This window comes from Diadema antillarum, unplaced genomic scaffold (assembly GCF_040938485.1).
Source record: "Diadema antillarum isolate AM-2024a unplaced genomic scaffold, OU_Dant_1.0 seq00000871_RagTag, whole genome shotgun sequence".
Taxonomy (NCBI): Eukaryota; Metazoa; Echinodermata; class Echinoidea; order Diadematoida; family Diadematidae; genus Diadema; species Diadema antillarum.
The window spans coordinates 1,073,460-1,098,286 of record NW_027271737.1 but is presented as its reverse complement, the minus strand read 5'-3'; the positions used below and the strand labels follow the sequence as shown (position 1 = coordinate 1,098,286).

At 38.9% G+C, this 24,827-nt stretch overlaps 1 protein-coding gene and 7 long non-coding RNA genes across 8 annotated transcripts; all 8 read right to left on the bottom strand.

The window, feature by feature from the left end:
* Nucleotides 1-534: 534 nt before the first annotated feature.
* LOC139740679 (uncharacterized) lies at nt 535-5,773 on the bottom strand (the record flags this gene model as incomplete). Its single annotated transcript, XM_071651250.1, has 6 exons — nt 5,587-5,773; nt 4,950-5,285; nt 3,605-3,775; nt 2,714-2,863; nt 1,670-1,933; nt 535-563 (listed from the first exon to the last, which is right to left on the bottom strand). Coding segments are annotated over exons 1-6 (1,137 nt in total), but the record flags the coding sequence as incomplete, so codon positions are not given.
* A 910-nt stretch (nt 5,774-6,683) lies between these two features.
* On the bottom strand, nt 6,684-8,139 carry LOC139740665 (uncharacterized). The gene is made up of 3 exons (XR_011711584.1): nt 7,925-8,139; nt 7,247-7,657; nt 6,684-6,905 (listed from the first exon to the last, which is right to left on the bottom strand). It is a non-coding gene; the product is annotated as an uncharacterized lncRNA (long non-coding RNA).
* Nucleotides 8,140-9,021: 882 nt separating this feature from the next.
* LOC139740646 (uncharacterized) lies at nt 9,022-12,856 on the bottom strand. The gene is made up of 5 exons (XR_011711576.1): nt 12,607-12,856; nt 11,929-12,339; nt 10,264-11,586; nt 9,586-9,996; nt 9,022-9,244 (listed from the first exon to the last, which is right to left on the bottom strand). It is a non-coding gene; the product is annotated as an uncharacterized lncRNA (long non-coding RNA).
* An 849-nt stretch (nt 12,857-13,705) lies between these two features.
* Nucleotides 13,706-15,152, bottom strand: LOC139740645 (uncharacterized). The gene is made up of 3 exons (XR_011711575.1): nt 14,949-15,152; nt 14,271-14,681; nt 13,706-13,928 (listed from the first exon to the last, which is right to left on the bottom strand). It is a non-coding gene; the product is annotated as an uncharacterized lncRNA (long non-coding RNA).
* Nucleotides 15,153-16,045: 893 nt separating this feature from the next.
* On the bottom strand, nt 16,046-17,490 carry LOC139740664 (uncharacterized). The gene is made up of 3 exons (XR_011711583.1): nt 17,287-17,490; nt 16,609-17,019; nt 16,046-16,267 (listed from the first exon to the last, which is right to left on the bottom strand). It is a non-coding gene; the product is annotated as an uncharacterized lncRNA (long non-coding RNA).
* An 896-nt stretch (nt 17,491-18,386) lies between these two features.
* LOC139740644 (uncharacterized) lies at nt 18,387-19,832 on the bottom strand. Its single transcript, XR_011711574.1, has 3 exons — nt 19,629-19,832; nt 18,951-19,361; nt 18,387-18,608 (listed from the first exon to the last, which is right to left on the bottom strand). It is a non-coding gene; the product is annotated as an uncharacterized lncRNA (long non-coding RNA).
* An 894-nt stretch (nt 19,833-20,726) lies between these two features.
* On the bottom strand, nt 20,727-22,172 carry LOC139740663 (uncharacterized). The gene is made up of 3 exons (XR_011711582.1): nt 21,969-22,172; nt 21,291-21,701; nt 20,727-20,948 (listed from the first exon to the last, which is right to left on the bottom strand). It is a non-coding gene; the product is annotated as an uncharacterized lncRNA (long non-coding RNA).
* Nucleotides 22,173-23,066: 894 nt separating this feature from the next.
* Nucleotides 23,067-24,511, bottom strand: LOC139740662 (uncharacterized). Its single transcript, XR_011711581.1, has 3 exons — nt 24,308-24,511; nt 23,631-24,041; nt 23,067-23,288 (listed from the first exon to the last, which is right to left on the bottom strand). It is a non-coding gene; the product is annotated as an uncharacterized lncRNA (long non-coding RNA).
* Between the last annotated feature and the right edge of the window lie 316 nt (nt 24,512-24,827).

Genomic DNA, 24,827 nt, shown 5'->3' with positions numbered 1-24,827 from the left:
TTTCCGAAGTGTATAGTGCCTGAGTTTAGAAGGCTACCCTGGGCAATTAAATCAGACCCTATTATAACTAGTGCATCGTTGGTGGAAAGATGGTAGGAGAATATGTTTGAAAGTTAATTGGAGCAAAGAAAGAGCCCATAGAAAGGGAGAAAAAGATAGATAGATAGAGAGAGAGAGAGAGAGAGAGAGGGAGAAGGGGGATGGTTGGGGAGAGCAAGAGAATAAGGAGAGAGAGAGAAAGGCCACATTTGCCAAGCCTTTCATTTTCATTTTGTTTACCTGGTATATTCCATTCACACTGAAAAGATGCATCAAGTGCAATTACTAGAAAATAATACATGGATAGGTCTGGCCACTATCATTAACCCCCTCAATTCTCTCCCCCCCCCCCCCCCCCCCCCCCCCCCCCCCCCACAGGAAAATGTGAGAATAGGCAAATAAATGAAAAAAAAAAAGAGAGAAAGACACAAACAAACCAAAACTTCAACAAGATTAGAAGGGTTTTCTTGTCATAATTATATATTTCTTTCTCACCTCGTAGAGAATGCCATCTTTCCAGCAGCCTGAAGGTGAAACAAGAAAAGTAAAATACAGGACATACAATTATTTTGAATTACATGCCAAAATTTGAGAGAGATTCCTCATACAGAAGTCCGTGGATTTAAGACAAGTCAAGTACATTTCAAGAGACCACTTTCATCCAGTTTTGGTACTCAGTATTGTACTGCTTTCTCGCTGGCCTGCTATCTGAAATAGCTGCAGCTGATGCAATGCTAGTGGTATCACTGTCATCAATCACTGCAGAGTGATTTTTCACGTGTCACTTAACTTCATTTTCCCTTTCCACTTGTGACAATCGTTTCACCCATTCCATCACATCGCTTGTTTTGTGAATACTTGCTAGCATCATCTCATAGACTCTTCTCGTTCCCACAGCAACATGGCAGTGAACTTGGTTCGGATGACATTGTAGATTGGAAGTTGACTACGCAAAAGGCCAAGGACCTATACAATGCAGATGCATGTTAACCCAATACTACTGAGATTAACAAGACATTGGAATGCACCTTCCCTCGAACTGAGCATAACTTGCATACTTCCAAGAAGTTGAGTGTCTTTTCTTAAAATCATATTCAGTAGCATAGAAACATGCAAGTTATGCTCAGTTTAGGGAAGGTGCATTCCAATGTACTCTTTCAATCAATTAGTGATGTAACGTGATTGACAGATGATGTCATTGACAGAATCTTGATTCCATTTTTTTTTTGGCAGGTCCAAGTAATTTGAACAAAGACGCAGAAAATTATAATGGAATATATTAGGGCATGTATTCAGATATTCTTATGGCCTCACTGATGATCTGGGTATCATAAATCAGTACAAGTCATCATGAATGCGGATTACATACGCGTGTAGGTCCTTTACTACACTTACCTGTTTTGGTCAGTCAGTTTTTAATTGGTTAGAAACACAATGAGAGACCCGTTTTCAGTGGATACCCAATGTTTATCTTTTCGATTCCTGAATACACCTCTTATTCTCTATCCCTGTTCTCCATTGAAAAAAGGAGCAACTCTATACACTTATTTGCAATTTTCTATTGTGCAGGGGAGGTGAAGGAAAGAAAAAAAAAAAGGGGGGGGGAACACTGCATGACACAAATCCGTACCGGTAGCATTGAAAGAGGGCGTTGTGGTGTATGCAATTGTTGTAGGAGTTGTAGGAGCAGTGGAGCGAGGTTTGGTGGTAGCTTTTGTTGTAGAAGTTGATCCCTCCGTGGTCGTCACCCCTCTGGTGATCGATGTCGGAGTCGTTGTGATTCTCTCCGTGGTTGTGACGCCCTCCACAGTGGTGGAACTAATCTCGGATGTCTCCTCAGTACTACCCTGTGGTGTCGTTGTTATGGTAACGATGAGGGTGGTAGATGCCTCACCTGAAAACCCAAATCACATGAAATATACAGAATGCTTAACGATTTTTGTAAGGGAAAAGGGTTAGACTAACAACTCTGCCCCTTCCTCTATAAATCTCTTTCGCTCCATAACCCCTCCTCCTCCCTCTTTTTCAATAATACCTAGCTTTTCATCTTTCCAGCTTGATCCATCTTGCCCAAAAAATGTTGCACGACCACATTTTCTAACCCTTGCTACTGGCATCGAGTTCTTGTTTACACCAGCTTTTTATAACTGAAATCAGGCTTACACTTTTGCTGATTTCTCATTATTTTCACACATTTGCAACTTAACCTGCCAAAGAGTTACATATTCACACCAGCCAAGGAGGGTGTTTCACAAAGAATTGAAGTCAATCCTAAATCTTAATATCAATTTATAATCATGGCAAGCCATTGGTTTTCCTATACTGTTGTTAAAACTTTTCAAAATCCACTACTAATTGTGACCAAAATTTCCAGAAAAATTCCTTTGTTCCTGATTTTATTTTGTATATTCATGCCTGCATTAAAAAGTCACCAAAATTTTCATTATCATTTGAAAGTTAAACTGTCACTGAAGACACATACAGCATACCATAATTTGAAGTTTATCTAAAATCTAAGATCGACTTAAATTCTTTCTGAAACACCCCCAGGAATCACGCAAAGACTGCAGATGCAGTTTGTTCGTCAATCAAGCAGTGCAAGGGGAATTATTAAGGGGAGGATTCATGGGAGAGACAACGATTGCGATAACTGCAGCAATAACCGCTGTCTCACCCTTGGTCGTAGCGAGCGCTGGAGTAGTGACGGTTGTCGTTCGCCTCTCCGTGGTCGTTTCCCCTCGAGTGGTCGTCTCTACAGCGGACTCTGTTGTCGTCAAAGGTGTCGTGGTTGTCGTTCTGCTGCGAGTGAATGTCGTTCTCTCTTCTAGAAACATTTAAGTTACAGGTAGAAAAGCATCATAAGTAAAGGTAGTCTGTCGTGTACAAATGGAAATTCAAACTTAGGGTAGCAATGCAATAAGTGACAGTCATTTCAGTTACTCGAAATACTGTATAGACCAATTCCGTTTTATTAAACACCAGTAGCTTACGCCTGTCACAACTGGGGAGCGTCCAACATATTAAAGAAGAAAAGATGATTCAATGGGTCATGCAATAAGTCAGGTGCAATGCTTGTCAGTTGATTGATTATTAACTATTGTTAGACATACTGAAGCCCCCTCAGTTATGGCTGCATTTGATATATAAACACACACACACACACATACACGCACACACAAACACCCCCCCCCCCAAAAAAAAGACACACACAAAAAAACAAACAAACAAAAAAACAACAACAACAACAACAAAAAAGCTCCCAAATTGATGTCACAGTGGTCTTTACATTAAGGCACAGCAATAGTTTGTCATGCCATGACGGCGAATTTTTGGTCACCGGGTGGTGTCAGAAAACTAATTTTTCTTTCGACTTCCTGAATACTCAGAATATCTTGAAAGGTTGAATTACATTGTATTCTAATTTCTTTTACTTTTGCGTAATTGACAAAGAAAAAAGGAAGAGTAGTTTTTTATTCTTTCATTTCCATTTTTTTTTTGTGGGGGGGGGGGGAGGGGGATTTTGTTCAGGCCGCGCCAATAGACACATTTGCTTTCAGAGACTTACCTGTTGCAGGTGTTGAGACGGTCGTAGTCTTCTCCTCCGTCGTCGAACCTTCGGGCGTTTTTGTGGTGATCACTTCGGATATCGTTTCAGTGGTTGTGGGCTCCTGTTGCCCCGTTGTCGTCGGTGTTGTTGTAGTGGTGGACACTGTTGTCACGGTCGTGGTTTCGATTGCTGAGAGGATGTCATGGAAAGTGTGAAACAATACTTACTTTGTTGATCATTGGCATGAATGAAATCAATATCATTAACATTCCTTTTATTTTTGACGACGTGCGACGTAAATTTCTTACGTAAATGAATTCAACATTTATCCAAAAATTAAGTCAATCATGGACACTTTCTCGGCCGTTGAACCATTTCACTTATTTATCTATTACTTTTTTCTGTCACTAAGTAAGTGCTCTTGGATTTCTGCCTACTGTGAAAAGTGCGTGAACTTATGAAATTCTGCCGTTGATGTAGGAAAATTTGTCAATCAGTGGCAAAAAGTGCATGAACGTGTTCCACTTCAATCAAATCTTTCCCCCACAAGAAATCTGAATAGGGATTGCCGAGTTGTTCCTGAGGGAATAATAGATGAGAAATCTGTACGCTCTTCCGTCTTATATACTCTATAAACTGGGCAGACCTAACAAGTTCTGGCAACATTTGTGCATAGCAACGGGATTCCCTCTTAATTTTCACATTTACCATCACATTATTGTATTGATTTTTAAACGTTTTGTCTCATATTGTAATTTCATTGTCATCTTCTGTTACACCTTTGCTACCGAACTTTATCCACGATTGCCGCGCGCAAATGTAGACGAGGATATTGCTTCCATAAACTTGAGGTATCCGTTCATGTCAAGTATTCTGAGCTCATGCGAATGCATCTGAACCCCTTGCCCATCACAACAGCGAGATCTGTTCGTGATCGGATCGTGCTTTCTGTTTATTTGTTGCAAACCATGGCAGTCTGTGTGCTCATCAAAACATCGAAACTCCATTATACCGAGGTCGCAAGGACCGCACTTTTTTTTTTTTTTTTTTTTGGGGGGGGGGGGCAACTTCCTTATTGGTACGCCGTTTAACATATTAAAAACAGAGCACCCCACAAAAACAAAAATAACAACAATTAAACAAACAACCAGTAACTGCAATTTTGATTTTTTTTTTACAGACTTGTTTACAGACTGAACACGTCACTTTCCTATGACAGATGTGAACAGATTAAAAATTAACATGATGAGCTCATAAAGGCAAGAAAAAACAAATACAAAAAACCCCAGAGAAGCCAATAACAGCAGAACGTCTAAACAATCCCTCTTAGACTTGTGACATGTTAAACAGAAGGTTCTGTTACCACTGTACACGCATCCGCGTAATCTGAATTCGGTAGTCACGGGATACGCGGTGAAGCCATCTAGGAGTATAGTCAGACTCGAGATCGGAGTCGCACCGAGCTCGTCGCCGGGGACGGAGAAGACGCCTTCGGTCGGCGAGGAGAGCTGTGCCTCGACTTCACCGAGAGCGTCGCCGCCGTCGTACCTGACGGAGAGTTGCGAGATGGCCGGACCGCTGTCCTGCACGACTTCGATGGCCGTCAGCTTGATTCGTCGCGTGAATTGGAGAGTGAGGCTGTCGCTGGCTGCGGTCGCAGTCCACGCACTGTTCTGGACGGCCCCGCCAATTAAACTGTCTGCAAACACCAAGTAGTAAACTCAAATGAAGCAAATGTCGGTAGTCATGGAGACTAGTTTGCGGCGTGAATTGTCTACAGGACATGGTTGATATCAACTTTTACTCAGTTTGTCAAGTTGCGACGTTTTCCTACTAAAAATCTTCTAGTGGATCAAAAATAGCTGTTGTATCTGTTCGATTGTAAAAGAGGTGGACGAGAACATTAATCTTCTCTGCCTGTTCTCCAGTCGCTTACATGCATAAACAGCAAAGAACTTGTCTGTGGACACCATTTACATGAACATACGAGCAGATGTTACCTGGCGTTGTAGATTCCGGCCTTCCTGAAGTGATCGATGTAACAGTTGTCTGAGTTGTAGTTGTTGCTTCAGGAGTGGCAGTAGTTTCCTCCACGACTGCTGTTGTTTGCTCGGTTCCTGGAGCAGTAGTCGTTGTCGCTCGCGTTCGCGATCTTGTTGTGACTTCTGTTAATAAAGAAAACGACATGCACGTATCTGTCACTTCATGGTTATGACAGTTGAGAAACACTTTTTAAAGACGATACCTATAGCGAAGAATAGCTGAAACCAGTTTGATCTTAAAGTAATTATTATATAGTGTTAACTGATTTTCTGTCTTGCTACATGTTAAGTCAAAAAGGTTACAAATACAATGCAGACTTAGACCTACCTGACTGACCCAGAGTTGTCGTTTCTGTAAATGTTGAGAGAAAAAAAAAATGAGACCATTCTAGTTATGGATCGATTACAGCCGTATGAGACAGAGCTGAAATATCATATTGAAAGACAAATTAAGTACTTTCCATGAGTTAGGTGATGATTTATTGTTTTGCATATGGTAATGTTCGGAAATTCAAGTAGTAATTTCAAAAACAGTGGCCTCGCAAATGAAATGTAAAGTTTGGCATCAATACACTGCTAAAAAAACACACCAAAAAAACAAAATTTAGCGTTTTGTCACTTGATCTGGTATAAAGAGAGATTCCTGCCTCGAGTCATCTTTTAGTTTACTGGACTGTGCAATTGAAATAAAATTTGAGCATTAATGCTTGTTAGCTTGCAAGTTGTTTGAAATCCTTGAAGAGCCTGTACAGTGAAGTTGTGTCATATCAAGTTTGTTTTTGTTTGTGTGTTTGGTTGTTCTCTTCTTTTTGGTATTGAATCTGGAACGTATTCTACGACGTTAAATTTTGAAGATATCCCATTTAAACAAAAATTTAAGTTTAGGTCATCTGGACTATATTGAAAGATTTGTTCGTCAGTTTGCGATTCCTTTGATTTGTAGAAAATCTATCACTGTGAAGAAGATGTTATATCCATTTTGTTTATTTGGCATTGAAGCTAAAATGATTTCACAAGATTATTTCTTCTTCTTTTTTTTGTAGAAAGGCCTTTAATCCAAATATAAAAGAACAACAACAAGGCTGTACCCATTGCTGTAGACTGAGCAGGGGTAGTAGTAGAAAGAGTTGTGGTCTCCTCCTTCCTAGTAGTGCCCATCGGAGTTGTTGTGGTTACAGCTGTGGTGGTAGCTTCAGTTACTGTAGTGGGTTTGGACGTGCTGGCAGGTACACTTGTAGTGACAACGGTTGTGACTACTGTTGTTTCCATGCTCGTTGCTGATTAATGAAAAAAAAAAGAACACCGGGAATCCAAGATATGAAAGGAACGTTACAGAATGTAAATTTGAATTTGTTGCTAAAAAGTTGAGTGCACGGTTAAGTACCAGAATTAACGAGCGGACAGTATGTATAGACTATATGAACGTATCAATTCAATAACATACAACTATTTTTTTCTGTCTCTGAATTGAGAGCACAGCAAATTTCATATGTAATAGACCGTGGAATATCAGCAACGATGGGGACATTCAACTCGATACAGTATAGATCGAATAAGAGAACAAGAGAGATGAGAAAGTAGGAATTAGTGAACCCAGAATAAAAGGAAACGAAATTACCTGTCTCAATACATCCTCTGAATGTCACCGTCAACTGCGAATCTGCCACGTTGTAGTCATCAGGAAGGATGATGTCAAAATAAACTTCATTCAAAGCAGTCAAATTTTCAAGCTCGTACATTCCTGGAGGCTGACCTTGTCCGGATTCAGCTCTAAAATTGCGTTCAACGGGTCCATTGCTCGACGACAGGACATCAATTGTGAGAATACTGGGAGGCGAGCCATTCGTTGTGGTTATGCTGACGGCTGATACCGTAATCGTCACTTCGGAGGTGTCATCCGTTGATTTGACAATGACTCTTACTTTCCTATTGGAAGTAGGTTCCTTCCAAAGGTTTGTTTCGTCGTTGTCCAGTAATACTTTTAATTTGGTATCAGGGTCCTCGCCATCCAGTGGTTTTCTGCAATCACCTGGAAAGTAAAAGAAAATAAGTTGTAGCGTAAAACTGTTTGGGAAACAGAATACCGTTGACTCGTACACAGAGCTACCAATATTTGTATTTATTCATTTGTCTAGTTTAGCAAACTGGCTCGTTGGATGTGGTGTAGCAGAAAGTACATGATGGAACAGGTTATGTTAACGCGGAAAACTTGTCTGACTGCCTTCTAATCAAATGAAATCCTTCAGGTTTAGAGTCTTGGGACACAAGTCCGACAAAAATGGAAGTGAAAAAGTACCTGGCGTAGTAGATTCCGGCCTTTCTGTAGTGATCGATGTAACAGTTGTCTGAGTTGTAGTTGTTGCTTCAGGAGTGGCAGTAGTTTCCTCCACGACTGCTGTTGTTTGCTCGGTTCCTGGAGCAGTAGTCGTTGTCGCTCGCGTTCGCGATCTTGTTGTGACTTCTGTTAATAAAGAAAACGACATGCACGTATCTGTCACTTCATGGTTATGACAGTTGAGAAACACTTTTTAAAGACGATACCTATAGCGAAGAATAGCTGAAACCAGTTTGATCTTAAAGTAATTATTATATAGTGTTAACTGATTTTCTGTCTTGCTACATGTTAAGTCAAAAAGGTTACAAATACAATGCAGACTTAGACCTACCTGACTGACCCAGAGTTGTCGTTTCTGTATATGTTGAGAGAAAAAAAAATGAGACCATTCTAGTTATGGATCGATTACAGCCGTATGAGACAGAGCTGAAATATCATATTGAAAGACAAATTAAGTACTTTCCATGAGTTAGGTGATGATTTATTGTTTTGCATATGGTAATGTTCGGAAATTCAAGTAGTAATTTCAAAAACAGTGGCCTCGCAAATGAAATGTAAAGTTTGGCATCAATACACTGCTAAAAAAAAACACACCAAAAAAACAAAATTTAGCGTTTTGTCACTTGATCTGGTATAAAGAGAGATTCCTGCCTCGAGTCATCTTTTAGTTTACTGGACTGTGCAATTGAAATAAAATTTGAGCATTAATGCTTGTTAGCTTGCAAGTTGTTTGAAATCCTTGAAGAGCCTGTACAGTGAAGTTGTGTCATATCAAGTTTGTTTTTGTTTGTGTGTTTGGTTGTTCTCTTCTTTTTGGTATTGAATCTAGAACGTATTCTACGACATTAAATTTTGAAGATATCCCATTTAAACAAAAATTTAAGTTTAGGTCATCTGGACTATATTGAAAGATTTGTTCGTCAGTTTGCGATTCCTTTGATTTGTAGAAAATCTATCACTGTGAAGAAGATGTTATATCCATTTTGTTTATTTGGCATTGAAGCTAAAATGATTTCACAAGATTATTTCTTCTTCTTTTTTTTGTAGAAAGGCCTTTAATCCAAATATAAAAGAACAACAACAAGGCTGTACCCATTGCTGTAGACTGAGCAGGGGTAGTAGTAGAAAGAGTTGTGGTCTCCTCCTTCCTAGTAGTGCCCATCGGAGTTGTTGTGGTTACAGCTGTGGTGGTAGCTTCAGTTACTGTAGTGGGTTTGGACGTGCTGGCAGGTACACTTGTAGTGACAACGGTTGTGACTACTGTTGTTTCCATGCTCGTTGCTGATTAATGAAAAAAAAAAGAACACCGGGAATCCAAGATATGAAAGGAACGTTACAGAATGTAAATTTGAATTTGTTGCTAAAAAGTTGAGTGCACGGTTAAGTACCAGAATTAACGAGCGGACAGTATGTATAGACTATATGAACGTATCAATTCAATAACATACAACTATTTTTTTCTGTCTCTGAATTGAGAGCACAGCAAATTTCATATGTAATAGACCGTGGAATATCAGCAACGATGGGGACATTCAACTCGATACAGTATAGATCGAATAAGAGAACAAGAGAGATGAGAAAGTAGGAATTAGTGAACCCAGAATAAAAGGAAACGAAATTACCTGTCTCAATACATCCTCTGAATGTCACCGTCAACTGCGAATCTGCCACGTTGTAGTCATCAGGAAGGATGATGTCAAAATAAACTTCATTCAAAGCAGTCAAATTTTCAAGCTCGTACATTCCTGGAGGCTGACCTTGTCCGGATTCAGCTGTAAAATTGCGTTCAACGGGTCCATTGCTCGACGACAGGACATCAATTGTGAGAATACTGGGAGGCGAGCCATTCGTTGTGGTTATGCTGACGGCTGATACCGTAATCGTCACTTCGGAGGTGTCATCCGTTGATTTGACAATGACTCTTACTTTCCTATTGGAAGTAGGTTCCTTCCAAAGGTTTGTTTCGTCGTTGTCCAGTAATACTTTTAATTTGGTATCAGGGTCCTCGCCATCCAGTGGTTTTCTGCAATCACCTGGAAAGTAAAAGAAAATAAGTTGTAGCGTAAAACTGTTTGGGAAACAGAATACCGTTGACTCGTACACAGAGCTACCAATATTTGTATTTATTCATTTGTCTAGTTTAGCAAACTGGCTCGTTGGATGTGGTGTAGCAGAAAGTAGATGATGGAACAGGTTATGTTAACGCGGAAAACTTGTCTGACTGCCTTCTAATCAAATGAAATCCTTCAGGTTTAGAGTCTTGGGACACAAGTCCGACAAAAATGGAAGTGAAAAAGTACCTGGCGTAGTAGATTCCGGCCTTTCTGTAGTGATCGATGTAACAGTTGTCTGAGTTGTAGTTGTTGCTTCAGGAGTGGCAGTAGTTTCCTCCACGACTGCTGTTGTTTGCTCGGTTCCTGGAGCAGTAGTCGTTGTCGCTCGCGTTCGCGATCTTGTTGTGACTTCTGTTAATAAAGAAAACGACATGCACGTATCTGTCACTTCATGGTTATGACAGTTGAGAAACACTTTTTAAAGACGATACCTATAGCGAAGAATAGCTGAAACCAGTTTGATCTTAAAGTAATTATTATATAGTGTTAACTGATTTTCTGTCTTGCTACATGTTAAGTCAAAAAGGTTACAAATACAATGCAGACTTAGACCTACCTGACTGACCCAGAGTTGTCGTTTCTGTAAATGTTGAGAGAAAAAAAAAATGAGACCATTCTAGTTATGGATCGATTACAGCCGTATGAGACAGAGCTGAAATATCATATTGAAAGACAAATTAAGTACTTTCCATGAGTTAGGTGATGATTTATTGTTTTGCATATGGTAATGTTCGGAAATTCAAGTAGTAATTTCAAAAACAGTGGCCTCGCAAATGAAATGTAAAGTTTGGCATCAATACACTGCTAAAAAAAAAACACACCAAAAAAACAAAATTTAGCGTTTTGTCACTTGATCTGGTATAAAGAGAGATTCCTGCCTCGAGTCATCTTTTAGTTTACTGGACTGTGCAATTGAAATAAAATTTGAGCATTAATGCTTGTTAGCTTGCAAGTTGTTTGAAATCCTTGAAGAGCCTGTACAGTGAAGTTGTGTCATATCAAGTTTGTTTTTGTTTGTGTGTTTGGTTGTTCTCTTCTTTTTGGTATTGAATCTAGAACGTATTCTACGACATTAAATTTTGAAGATATCCCATTTAAACAAAAATTTAAGTTTAGGTCATCTGGACTATATTGAAAGATTTGTTCGTCAGTTTGCGATTCCTTTGATTTGTAGAAAATCTATCACTGTGAAGAAGATGTTATATCCATTTTGTTTATTTGGCATTGAAGCTAAAATGATTTCACAAGATTATTTCTTCTTCTTTTTTTTTGTAGAAAGGCCTTTAATCCAAATATAAAAGAACAACAACAAGGCTGTACCCATTGCTGTAGACTGAGCAGGGGTAGTAGTAGAAAGAGTTGTGGTCTCCTCCTTCCTAGTAGTGCCCATCGGAGTTGTTGTGGTTACAGCTGTGGTGGTAGCTTCAGTTACTGTAGTGGGTTTGGACGTGCTGGCAGGTACACTTGTAGTGACAACGGTTGTGACTACTGTTGTTTCCATGCTCGTTGCTGATTAATGAAAAAAAAAAAGAACACCGGGAATCCAAGATATGAAAGGAACGTTACAGAATGTAAATTTGAATTTGTTGCTAAAAAGTTGAGTGCACGGTTAAGTACCAGAATTAACGAGCGGACAGTATGTATAGACTATATGAACGTATCAATTCAATAACATACAACTATTTTTTTCTGTCTCTGAATTGAGAGCACAGCAAATTTCATATGTAATAGACCGTGGAATATCAGCAACAATGGGGACATTCAACTCGATACAGTATAGATCGAATAAGAGAACAAGAGAGATGAGAAAGTAGGAATTAGTGAACCCAGAATAAAAGGAAACGAAATTACCTGTCTCAATACATCCTCTGAATGTCACCGTCAACTGCGAATCTGCCACGTTGTAGTCATCAGGAAGGATGATGTCAAAATAAACTTCATTCAAAGCAGTCAAATTTTCAAGCTCGTACATTCCTGGAGGCTGACCTTGTCCGGATTCAGCTCTAAAATTGCGTTCAACGGGTCCATTGCTCGACGACAGGACATCAATTGTGAGAATACTGGGAGGCGAGCCATTCGTTGTGGTTATGCTGACGGCTGATACCGTAATCGTCACTTCGGAGGTGTCATCCGTTGATTTGACAATGACTCTTACTTTCCTATTGGAAGTAGGTTCCTTCCAAAGGTTTGTTTCGTCGTTGTCCAGTAATACTTTTAATTTGGTATCAGGGTCCTCGCCATCCAGTGGTTTTCTGCAATCACCTGGAAAGTAAAAGAAAATAAGTTGTAGCGTAAAACTGTTTGGGAAACAGAATACCGTTGACTCGTACACAGAGCTACCAATATTTGTATTTATTCATTTGTCTAGTTTAGCAAACTGGCTCGTTGGATGTGGTGTAGCAGAAAGTACATGATGGAACAGGTTATGTTAACGCGGAAAACTTGTCTGACTGCCTTCTAATCAAATGAAATCCTTCAGGTTTAGAGTCTTGGGACACAAGTCCGACAAAAATGGAAGTGAAAAAGTACCTGGCGTAGTAGATTCCGGCCTTTCTGTAGTGATCGATGTAACAGTTGTCTGAGTTGTAGTTGTTGCTTCAGGAGTGGCAGTAGTTTCCTCCACGACTGCTGTTGTTTGCTCGGTTCCTGGAGCAGTAGTCGTTGTCGCTCGCGTTCGCGATCTTGTTGTGACTTCTGTTAATAAAGAAAACGACATGCACGTATCTGTCACTTCATGGTTATGACAGTTGAGAAACACTTTTTAAAGACGATACCTATAGCGAAGAATAGCTGAAACCAGTTTGATCTTAAAGTAATTATTATATAGTGTTAACTGATTTTCTGTCTTGCTACATGTTAAGTCAAAAAGGTTACAAATACAATGCAGACTTAGACCTACCTGACTGACCCAGAGTTGTCGTTTCTGTAAATGTTGAGAGAAAAAAAAATGAGACCATTCTAGTTATGGATCGATTACAGCCGTATGAGACAGAGCTGAAATATCATATTGAAAGACAAATTAAGTACTTTCCATGAGTTAGGTGATGATTTATTGTTTTGCATATGGTAATGTTCGGAAATTCAAGTAGTAATTTCAAAAACAGTGGCCTCGCAAATGAAATGTAAAGTTTGGCATCAATACACTGCTTAAAAAAAAACACACCAAAAAAACAAAATTTAGCGTTTTGTCACTTGATCTGGTATAAAGAGAGATTCCTGCCTCGAGTCATCTTTTAGTTTACTGGACTGTGCAATTGAAATAAAATTTGAGCATTAATGCTTGTTAGCTTGCAAGTTGTTTGAAATCCTTGAAGAGCCTGTACAGTGAAGTTGTGTCATATCAAGTTTGTTTTTGTTTGTGTGTTTGGTTGTTCTCTTCTTTTTGGTATTGAATCTAGAACGTATTCTACGACATTAAATTTTGAAGATATCCCATTTAAACAAAAATTTAAGTTTAGGTCATCTGGACTATATTGAAAGATTTGTTCGTCAGTTTGCGATTCCTTTGATTTGTAGAAAATCTATCACTGTGAAGAAGATGTTATATCCATTTTGTTTATTTGGCATTGAAGCTAAAATGATTTCACAAGATTATTTCTTCTTCTTTTTTTTTGTAGAAAGGCCTTTAATCCAAATATAAAAGAACAACAACAAGGCTGTACCCATTGCTGTAGACTGAGCAGGGGTAGTAGTAGAAAGAGTTGTGGTCTCCTCCTTCCTAGTAGTGCCCATCGGAGTTGTTGTGGTTACAGCTGTGGTGGTAGCTTCAGTTACTGTAGTGGGTTTGGACGTGCTGGCAGGTACACTTGTAGTGACAACGGTTGTGACTACTGTTGTTTCCATGCTCGTTGCTGATTAATGAAAAAAAAAAAGAACACCGGGAATCCAAGATATGAAAGGAACGTTACAGAATGTAAATTTGAATTTGTTGCTAAAAAGTTGAGTGCACGGTTAAGTACCAGAATTAACGAGCGGACAGTATGTATAGACTATATGAACGTATCAATTCAATAACATACAACTATTTTTTTCTGTCTCTGAATTGAGAGCACAGCAAATTTCATATGTAATAGACCGTGGAATATCAGCAACAATGGGGACATTCAACTCGATACAGTATAGATCGAATAAGAGAACAAGAGAGATGAGAAAGTAGGAATTAGTGAACCCAGAATAAAAGGAAACGAAATTACCTGTCTCAATACATCCTCTGAATGTCACCGTCAACTGCGAATCTGCCACGTTGTAGTCATCAGGAAGGATGATGTCAAAATAAACTTCATTCAAAGCAGTCAAATTTTCAAGCTCGTACATTCCTGGAGGCTGACCTTGTCCGGATTCAGCTCTAAAATTGCGTTCAACGGGTCCATTGCTCGACGACAGGACATCAATTGTGAGAATACTGGGAGGCGAGCCATTCGTTGTGGTTATGCTGACGGCTGATACCGTAATCGTCACTTCGGAGGTGTCATCCGTTGATTTGACAATGACTCTTACTTTCCTATTGGAAGTAGGTTCCTTCCAAAGGTTTGTTTCGTCGTTGTCCAGTAATACTTTTAATTTGGTATCAGGGTCCTCGCCATCCAGTGGTTTTCTGCAATCACCTGGAAAGTAAAAGAAAATAAGTTGTAGCGTAAAACTGTTTGGGAAACAGAATACCGTTGACTCGTACACAGAGCTACCAATATTTGTATTTATTCATTTGTCTAGTTTAGCAAACTGGCTCGTTGGATGTGGTGTAGCAGAAAGTACATGATGGAACAGGTTATGTTAACGCGGAAAACTTGTCTGACTGCCTTCTAATCAAATGAAATCCTTCAGGTTTAGAGTCTTGGGACACAAGTCCGACAAAAATGGAAGTGAAAAAGTACCTGGCGTAGTAGATTCCGGCCTTTCTGTAGTGATCGATGTAACAGTTGTCTGAGTTGTAGTTGTTGCTTCAGGAGTGGCAGTAGTTTCCTCCACGACTGCTGTTGTTTGCTCGGTTCCTGGAGCAGTAGTCGTTGTCGCTCGCGTTCGCGATCTTGTTGTGACTTCTGTTAATAAAGAAAACGACATGCACGTATCTGTCACTTCATGGTTATGACAGTTGAGAAACACTTTTTAAAGACGATACCTATAGCGAAGAATAGCTGAAACCAGTTTGATCTTAAAGTAATTATTATATAGTGTTAACTGATTTTCTGTCTTGCTACATGTTAAGTCAAAAAGGTTACAAATACAATGCAGACTTAGACCTACCTGACTGACCCAGAGTTGTCGTTTCTGTAAATGTTGAGAGAAAAAAAAATGAGACCATTCTAGTTATGGATCGATTACAGCCGTATGAGACAGAGCTGAAATATCATATTGAAAGACAAATTAAGTACTTTCCATGAGTTAGGTGATGATTTATTGTTTTGCATATGGTAATGTTCGGAAATTCAAGTAGTAATTTCAAAAACAGTGGCCTCGCAAATGAAATGTAAAGTTTGGCATCAATACACTGCTAAAAAAAAACACACCAAAAAAACAAAATTTAGCGTTTTGTCACTTGATCTGGTATAAAGAGAGATTCCTGCCTCGAGTCATCTTTTAGTTTACTGGACTGTGCAATTGAAATAAAATTTGAGCATTAATGCTTGTTAGCTTGCAAGTTGTTTGAAATCCTTGAAGAGCCTGTACAGTGAAGTTGTGTCATATCAAGTTTGTTTTTGTTTGTGTGTTTGGTTGTTCTCTTCTTTTTGGTATTGAATCTAGAACGTATTCTACGACATTAAATTTTGAAGATATCCCATTTAAACAAAAATTTAAGTTTAGGTCATCTGGACTATATTGAAAGATTTGTTCGTCAGTTTGCGATTCCTTTGATTTGTAGAATATCTATCACTGTGAAGAAGATGTTATATCCATTTTGTTTATTTGGCATTGAAGCTAAAATGATTTCACAAGATTATTTCTTCTTCTTTTTTTGTAGAAAGGCCTTTAATCCAAATATAAAAGAACAACAACAAGGCTGTACCCATTGCTGTAGACTGAGCAGGGGTAGTAGTAGAAAGAGTTGTGGTCTCCTCCTTCCTAGTAGTGCCCATCGGAGTTGTTGTGGTTACAGCTGTGGTGGTAGCTTCAGTTACTGTAGTGGGTTTGGACGTGCTGGCAGGTACACTTGTAGTGACAACGGTTGTGACTACTGTTGTTTCCATGCTCGTTGCTGATTAATGAAAAAAAAAAGAACACCGGGAATCCAAGATATGAAAGGAACGTTACAGAATGTAAATTTGAATTTGTTGCTAAAAAGTTGAGTGCACGGTTAAGTACCAGAATTAACGAGCGGACAGTATGTATAGACTATATGAACGTATCAATTCAATAACATACAACTATTTTTTTCTGTCTCTGAATTGAGAGCACAGCAAATTTCATATGTAATAGACCGTGGAATATCAGCAACAATGGGGACATTCAACTCGATACAGTATAGATTGAATAAGAGGACAAGAGAGATGAGAAAGTAGGAATTAGTGAACCCAGAATAAAAGGAAACGAAATTACCTGTCTCAATACATCCTCTGAATGTCACCGTCAACTGCGAATCTGCCACGTTGTAGTCATCAGGAAGGATGATGTCAAAATAAACTTCATTCAAAGCAGTCAAATTTTCAAGCTCGTACATTCCTGGAGGCTGACCTTGTCCGGATTCAGCTGTAAAATTGCGTTCAACGGGTCCATTGCTCGACGACAGGACATCAATTGTGAGAATACTGGGAGGCGAGCCATTCGTTGTGGTTATGCTGACGGCTGATACCGTAATCGTCACTTCGGAGGTGTCATCCGTTGATTTGACAATGACTCTTACTTTCCTATTGGAAGTAGGTTCCTTCCAAAGGTTTGTTTCGTCGTTGTCCAGTAATACTTTTAATTTGGTATCAGGGTCCTCGCCATCCAGTGGTTTTCTGCAATCACCTGGAAAGTAAAAGAAAATAAGTTGTAGCGTAAAACTGTTTGGGAAACAGAATACCGTTGACTCGTACACAGAGCTACCAATATTTGTATTTATTCATTTGTCTAGTTTAGCAAACTGGCTCGTTGGATGTGGTGTAGCAGAAAGTACATGATGGAACAGGTTATGTTAACGCGGAAAACTTGTCTGACTGCCTTCTAATCAAATGAAATCCTTCAGGTTTAGAGTCTTGGGACACAAGTCCGACAAAAATGGAAGTGAAAAAGTACCTGGCGTAGTAGATTCCGGCCTTTCTGTAGTGATCGATGTAACAGTTGTCTGAGTTGTAGTTGTTGCTTCAGGAGTGGCAGTAGTTTCCTCCACGACTGCTGTTGTTTGCTCGGTTCCTGGAGCAGTAGTCGTTGTCGCTCGCGTTCGCGATCTTGTTGTGACTTCTGTTAATAAAGAAAACGACATGCACGTATCTGTCACTTCATGGTTATGACAGTTGAGAAACACTTTTTAAAGACGATACCTATAGCGAAGAATAGCTGAAACCAGTTTGATCTTAAAGTAATTATTATATAGTGTTAACTGATTTTCTGTCTTGCTACATGTTAAGTCAAAAAGGTTACAAATACAATGCAGACTTAGACCTACCTGACTGACCCAGAGTTGTCGTTTCTGTAAATGTTGAGAGAAAAAAAAATGAGACCATTCTAGTTATGGATCGATTACAGCCGTATGAGACAGAGCTGAAATATCATATTGAAAGACAAATTAAGTACTTTCCATGAGTTAGGTGATGATTTATTGTTTTGCATATGGTAATGTTCGGAAATTCAAGTAGTAATTTCAAAAACAGTGGCCTCGCAAATGAAATGTAAAGTTTGGCATCAATACACTGCTTAAAAAAAAACACACCAAAAAAACAAAATTTAGCGTTTTGTCACTTGATCTGGTATAAAGAGAGATTCCTGCCTCGAGTCATCTTTTAGTTTACTGGACTGTGCAATTGAAATAAAATTTGAGCATTAATGCTTGTTAGCTTGCAAGTTGTTTGAAATCCTTGAAGAGCCTGTACAGTGAAGTTGTGTCATATCAAGTTTGTTTTTGTTTGTGTGTTTGGTTGTTCTCTTCTTTTTGGTATTGAATCTAGAACGTATTCTACGACATTAAATTTTGAAGATATCCCATTTAAACAAAAATTTAAGTTTAGGTCATCTGGACTATATTGAAAGATTTGTTCGTCAGTTTGCGATTCCTTTGATTTGTAGAAAATCTATCACTGTGAAGAAGATGTTATATCCATTTTGTTTATTTGGCATTGAAGCTAAAATGATTTCACAAGATTATTTCTTCTTCTTTTTTTTTGTAGAAAGGCCTTTAATCCAAATATAAAAGAACAACAACAAGGCTGTACCCATTGCTGTAGACTGAGCAGGGGTAGTAGTAGAAAGAGTTGTGGTCTCCTCCTTCCTAGTAGTGCCCATCGGAGTTGTTGTGGTTACAGCTGTGGTGGTAGCTTCAGTTACTGTAGTGGGTTTGGACGTGCTGGCAGGTACACTTGTAGTGACAACGGTTGTGACTACTGTTGTTTCCATGCTCGTTGCTGATTAATGAAAAAAAAAAAGAACACCGGGAATCCAAGATATGAAAGGAACGTTACAGAATGTAAATTTGAATTTGTTGCTAAAAAGTTGAGTGCACGGTTAAGTACCAGAATTAACGAGCGGACAGTATGTATAGACTATATGAACGTATCAATTCAATAACATACAACTATTTTTTTCTGTCTCTGAATTGAGAGCACAGCAAATTTCATATGTAATAGACCGTGGAATATCAGCAACAATGGGGACATTCAACTCGATACAGTATAGATCGAATAAGAGAACAAGAGAGATGAGAAAGTAGGAATTAGTGAACCCAGAATAAAAGGAAACGAAATTACCTGTCTCAATACATCCTCTGAATGTCACCGTCAACTGCGAATCTGCCACGTTGTAGTCATCAGGAAGGATGATGTCAAAATAAACTTCATTCAAAGCAGTCAAATTTTCAAGCTCGTACATTCCTGGAGGCTGACCTTGTCCGGATTCAGCTGTAAAATTGCGTTCAACGGGTCCATTGCTCGACGACAGGACATCAATTGTGAGAATACTGGGAGGCGAGCCATTCGTTGTGGTTATGCTGACGGCTGATACCGTAATCGTCACTTCGGAGGTGTCATCCGTTGATTTGACAATGACTCTTACTTTCCTATTGGAAGTAGGTTCCTTCCAAAGGTTTGTTTCGTCGTTGTCCAGTAATACTTTTAATTTGGTATCAGGGTCCTCGCCATCCAGTGGTTTTCTGCAATCACCTGGAAAGTAAAAGAAAATAAGTTGTAGCGTAAAACTGTTTGGGAAACAGAATACCGTTGACTCGTACACAGAGCTACCAATATTTGTATTTATTCATTTGTCTAGTTTAGCAAACTGGCTCGTTGGATGTGGTGTAGCAGAAAGTACATGATGGAACAGGTTATGTTAACGCGGAAAACTTGTCTGACTGCCTTCTAATCAAATGAAATCCTTCAGGTTTAGAGTCTTGGGACACAAGTCCGACAAAAATGGAAGTGAAAAAGTACCTGGCGTAGTAGATTCCGGCCTTTCTGTAGTGATCGATGTAACAGTTGTCTGAGTTGTAGTTGTTGCTTCAGGAGTGGCAGTAGTTTCCTCCACGACTGCTGTTGTTTGCTCGGTTCCTGGAGCAGTAGTCGTTGTCGCTCGCGTTCGCGATCTTGTTGTGACTTCTGTTAATAAAGAAAACGACATGCACGTATCTGTCACTTCATGGTTATGACAGTTGAGAAACACTTTTTAAAGACGATACCTATAGCGAAGAATAGCTGAAACCAGTTTGATCTTAAAGTAATTATTATATAGTGTTAACTGATTTTCTGTCTTGCTACATGTTAAGTCAAAAAGGTTACAAATACAATGCAGACTTAGACCTACCTGACTGACCCAGAGTTGTCGTTTCTGTAAATGTTGAGAGAAAAAAAAATGAGACCATTCTAGTTATGGATCGATTACAGCCGTATGAGACAGAGCTGAAATATCATATTGAAAGACAAATTAAGTACTTTCCATGAGTTAGGTGATGATTTATTGTTTTGCATATGGTAATGTTCGGAAATTCAAGTAGTAATTTCAAAAACAGTGGCCTCGCAAATGAAATGTAAAGTTTGGCATCAATACACTGCTAAAAAAAAACACACCAAAAAAACAAAATTTAGCGTTTTGTCACTTGATCTGGTATAAAGAGAGATTCCTGCCTCGAGTCATCTTTTAGTTTACTGGACTGTGCAATTGAAATAAAATTTGAGCATTAATGCTTGTTAGCTTGCAAGTTGTTTGAAATCCTTGAAGAGCCTGTACAGTGAAGTTGTGTCATATCAAGTTTGTTTTTGTTTGTGTGTTTGGTTGTTCTCTTCTTTTTGGTATTGAATCTAGAACGTATTCTACGACATTAAATTTTGAAGATATCCCATTTAAACAAAAATTTAAGTTTAGGTCATCTGGACTATATTGAAAGATTTGTTCGTCAGTTTGCGATTCCTTTGATTTGTAGAATATCTATCACTGTGAAGAAGATGTTATATCCATTTTGTTTATTTGGCATTGAAGCTAAAATGATTTCACAAGATTATTTCTTCTTTTTTTTTTTGTAGAAAGGCCTTTAATCCAAATATAAAAGAACAACAACAAGGCTGTACCCATTGCTGTAGACTGAGCAGGGGTAGTAGTAGAAAGAGTTGTGGTCTCCTCCTTCCTAGTAGTGCCCATCGGAGTTGTTGTGGTTACAGCTGTGGTGGTAGCTTCAGTTACTGTAGTGGGTTTGGACGTGCTGGCAGGTACACTTGTAGTGACAACGGTTGTGACTACTGTTGTTTCCATGCTCGTTGCTGATTAATGAAAAAAAAAAAGAACACCGGGAATCCAAGATATGAAAGGAACGTTACAGAATGTAAATTTGAATTTGTTGCTAAAAAGTTGAGTGCACGGTTAAGTACCAGAATTAACGAGCGGACAGTATGTATAGACTATATGAACGTATCAATTCAATAACATACAACTATTTTTTTCTGTCTCTGAATTGAGAGCACAGCAAATTTCATATGTAATAGACCGTGGAATATCAGCAACAATGGGGACATTCAACTCGATACAGTATAGATCGAATAAGAGAACAAGAGAGATGAGAAAGTAGGAATTAGTGAACCCAGAATAAAAGGAAACGAAATTACCTGTCTCAATACATCCTCTGAATGTCACCGTCAACTGCGAATCTGCCACGTTGTAGTCATCAGGAAGGATGATGTCAAAATAAACTTCATTCAAAGCAGTCAAATTTTCAAGCTCGTACATTCCTGGAGGCTGACCTTGTCCGGATTCAGCTGTAAAATTGCGTTCAACGGGTCCATTGCTCGACGACAGGACATCAATTGTGAGAATACTGGGAGGCGAGCCATTCGTTGTGGTTATGCTGACGGCTGATACCGTAATCGTCACTTCGGAGGTGTCATCCGTTGATTTGACAATGACTCTTACTTTCCTATTGGAAGTAGGTTCCTTCCAAAGGTTTGTTTCGTCGTTGTCCAGTAATACTTTTAATTTGGTATCAGGGTCCTCGCCATCCAGTGGTTTTCTGCAATCACCTGGAAAGTAAAAGAAAATAAGTTGTAGCGTAAAACTGTTTGGGAAACAGAATACCGTTGACTCGTACACAGAGCTACCAATATTTGTATTTATTCATTTGTCTAGTTTAGCAAACTGGCTCGTTGGATGTGGTGTAGCAGAAAGTACATGATGGAACAGGTTATGTTAACGCGGAAAACTTGTCTGACTGCCTTCTAATCAAATGAAATCCTTCAGGTTTAGAGTCTTGGGACACAAGTCCGACAAAAATGGAAGTGAAAAAGTACCTGGCGTAGTAGATTCCGGCCTTTCTGTAGTGATCGATGTAACAGTTGTCTGAGTTGTAGTTGTTGCTTCAGGAGTGGCAGTAGTTTCCTCCACGACTGCTGTTGTTTGCTCGGTTCCTGGAGCAGTAGTCGTTGTCGCTCGCGTTCGCGATCTTGTTGTGACTTCTGTTAATAAAGAAAACGACATGCACGTATCTGTCACTTCATGGTTATGACAGTTGAGAAACACTTTTTAAAGACGATACCTATAGCGAAGAATAGCTGAAACCAGTTTGATCTTAAAGTAATTATTATATAGTGTTAACTGATTTTCTGTCTTGCTACATGTTAAGTCAAAAAGGTTACAAATACAATGCAGACTTAGACCTACCTGACTGACCCAGAGTTGTCGTTTCTGTAAATGTTGAGAGAAAAAAAAATGAGACCATTCTAGTTATGGATCGATTACAGCCGTATGAGACAGAGCTGAAATATCATATTGAAAGACAAATTAAGTACTTTCCATGAGTTAGGTGATGATTTATTGTTTTGCATATGGTAATGTTCGGAAATTCAAGTAGTAATTTCAAAAACAGTGGCCTCGCAAATGAAATGTAAAGTTTGGCATCAATACACTGCTAAAAAAAAACACACCAAAAAAACAAAATTTAGCGTTTTGTCACTTGATCTGGTATAAAGAGAGATTCCTGCCTCGAGTCATCTTTTAGTTTACTGGACTGTGCAATTGAAATAAAATTTGAGCATTAATGCTTGTTAGCTTGCAAGTTGTTTGAAATCCTTGAAGAGCCTGTACAGTGAAGTTGTGTCATATCAAGTTTGTTTTTGTTTGTGTGTTTGGTTGTTCTCTTCTTTTTGGTATTGAATCTAGAACGTATTCTACGACATTAAATTTTGAAGATATCCCATTTAAACAAAAATTTAAGTTTAGGTCATCTGGACTATATTGAAAGATTTGTTCGTCAGTTTGCGATTCCTTTGATTTGTAGAATATCTATCACTGTGAAGAAGATGTTATATCCATTTTGTTTATTTGGCATTGAAGCTAAAATGATTTCACAAGATTATTTCTTCTTTTTTTTTTTGTAGAAAGGCCTTTAATCCAAATATAAAAGAACAACAACAAGGCTGTACCCATTGCTGTAGACTGAGCAGGGGTAGTAGTAGAAAGAGTTGTGGTCTCCTCCTTCCTAGTAGTGCCCATCGGAGTTGTTGTGGTTACAGCTGTGGTGGTAGCTTCAGTTACTGTAGTGGGTTTGGACGTGCTGGCAGGTACACTTGTAGTGACAACGGTTGTGACTACTGTTGTTTCCATGCTCGTTGCTGATTAATGAAAAAAAAAAAGAACACCGGGAATCCAAGATATGAAAGGAACGTTACAGAATGTAAATTTGAATTTGTTGCTAAAAAGTTGAGTGCACGGTTAAGTACCAGAATTAACGAGCGGACAGTATGTATAGACTATATGAACGTATCAATTCAATAACATACAACTATTTTTTTCTGTCTCTGAATTGAGAGCACAGCAAATTTCATATGTAATAGACCGTGGAATATCAGCAACAATGGGGACATTCAACTCGATACAGTATAGATCGAATAAGAGAACAAGAGAGATGAGAAAGTAGGAATTAGTGAACCCAGAATAAAAGGAAACGAAATTACCTGTCTCAATACATCCTCTGAATGTCACCGTCAACTGCGAATCTGCCACGTTGTAGTCATCAGGAAGGATGATGTCAAAATAAACTTCATTCAAAGCAGTCAAATTTTCAAGCTCGTACATTCCTGGAGGCTGACCTTGTCCGGATTCAGCTGTAAAATTGCGTTCAACGGATCCAGTGCTCGACGACAGGACATCAATTGTGAGAATACTGGGAGGCGAGCCATTCGTTGTGGTTATGCTGACGGCTGATACCGTAATCGTCACTTCGGAGGTGTCATCCGTTGATTTGACAATGACTCTTACTTTCCTATTGGAAGTAGGTTCCTTCCAAAGGTTTGTTTCGTCGTTGTCCAGTAATACTTTTAATTTGGTATCAGGGTCCTCGCCATCCAGTGGTTTTCTGCAATCACCTGGAAAGTAAAAGAAAATAAGTTGTAGCGTAAACTGTTTGGGAAACAGAATACCGTTGACTCGTACACAGAGCTACCAATATTTGTATTTATTCATTTGTCTAGTTTAGCAAACTGGCTCGTTGGATGTGGTGTAGCAGAAAGTACATGATGGAACAGGTTATGTTAACGCGGAAAACTTGTCTGACTGCCTTCTAATCAAATGAAATCCTTCAGGTTTAGAGTCTTGGGACACAAGTCCGACAAAAATGGAAGTGAAAAAGTACCTGGCGTAGTAGATTCCGGCCTTTCTGTAGTGATCGATGTAACAGTTGTCTGAGTTGTAGTTGTTGCTTCAGGAGTGGCAGTAGTTTCCTCCACGACTGCTGTTGTTTGCTCGGTTCCTGGAGCAGTAGTCGTTGTCGCTCGCGTTCGCGATCTTGTTGTGACTTCTGTTAATAAAGAAAACGACATGCACGTATCTGTCACTTCATGGTTATGACAGTTGAGAAACACTTTTTAAAGACGATACCTATAGCGAAGAATAGCTGAAACCAGTTTGATCTTAAAGTAATTATTATATAGTGTTAACTGATTTTCTGTCTTGCTACATGTTAAGTCAAAAAGGTTACAAATACAATGCAGACTTAGACCTACCTGACTGACCCAGAGTTGTCGTTTCTGTAAATGTTGAGAGAAAAAAAAAAATGAGACCATTCTAGTTATGGATCGATTACAGCCGTATGAGACAGAGCTGAAATATCATATTGAAAGACAAATTAAGTACTTTCCATGAGTTAGGTGATG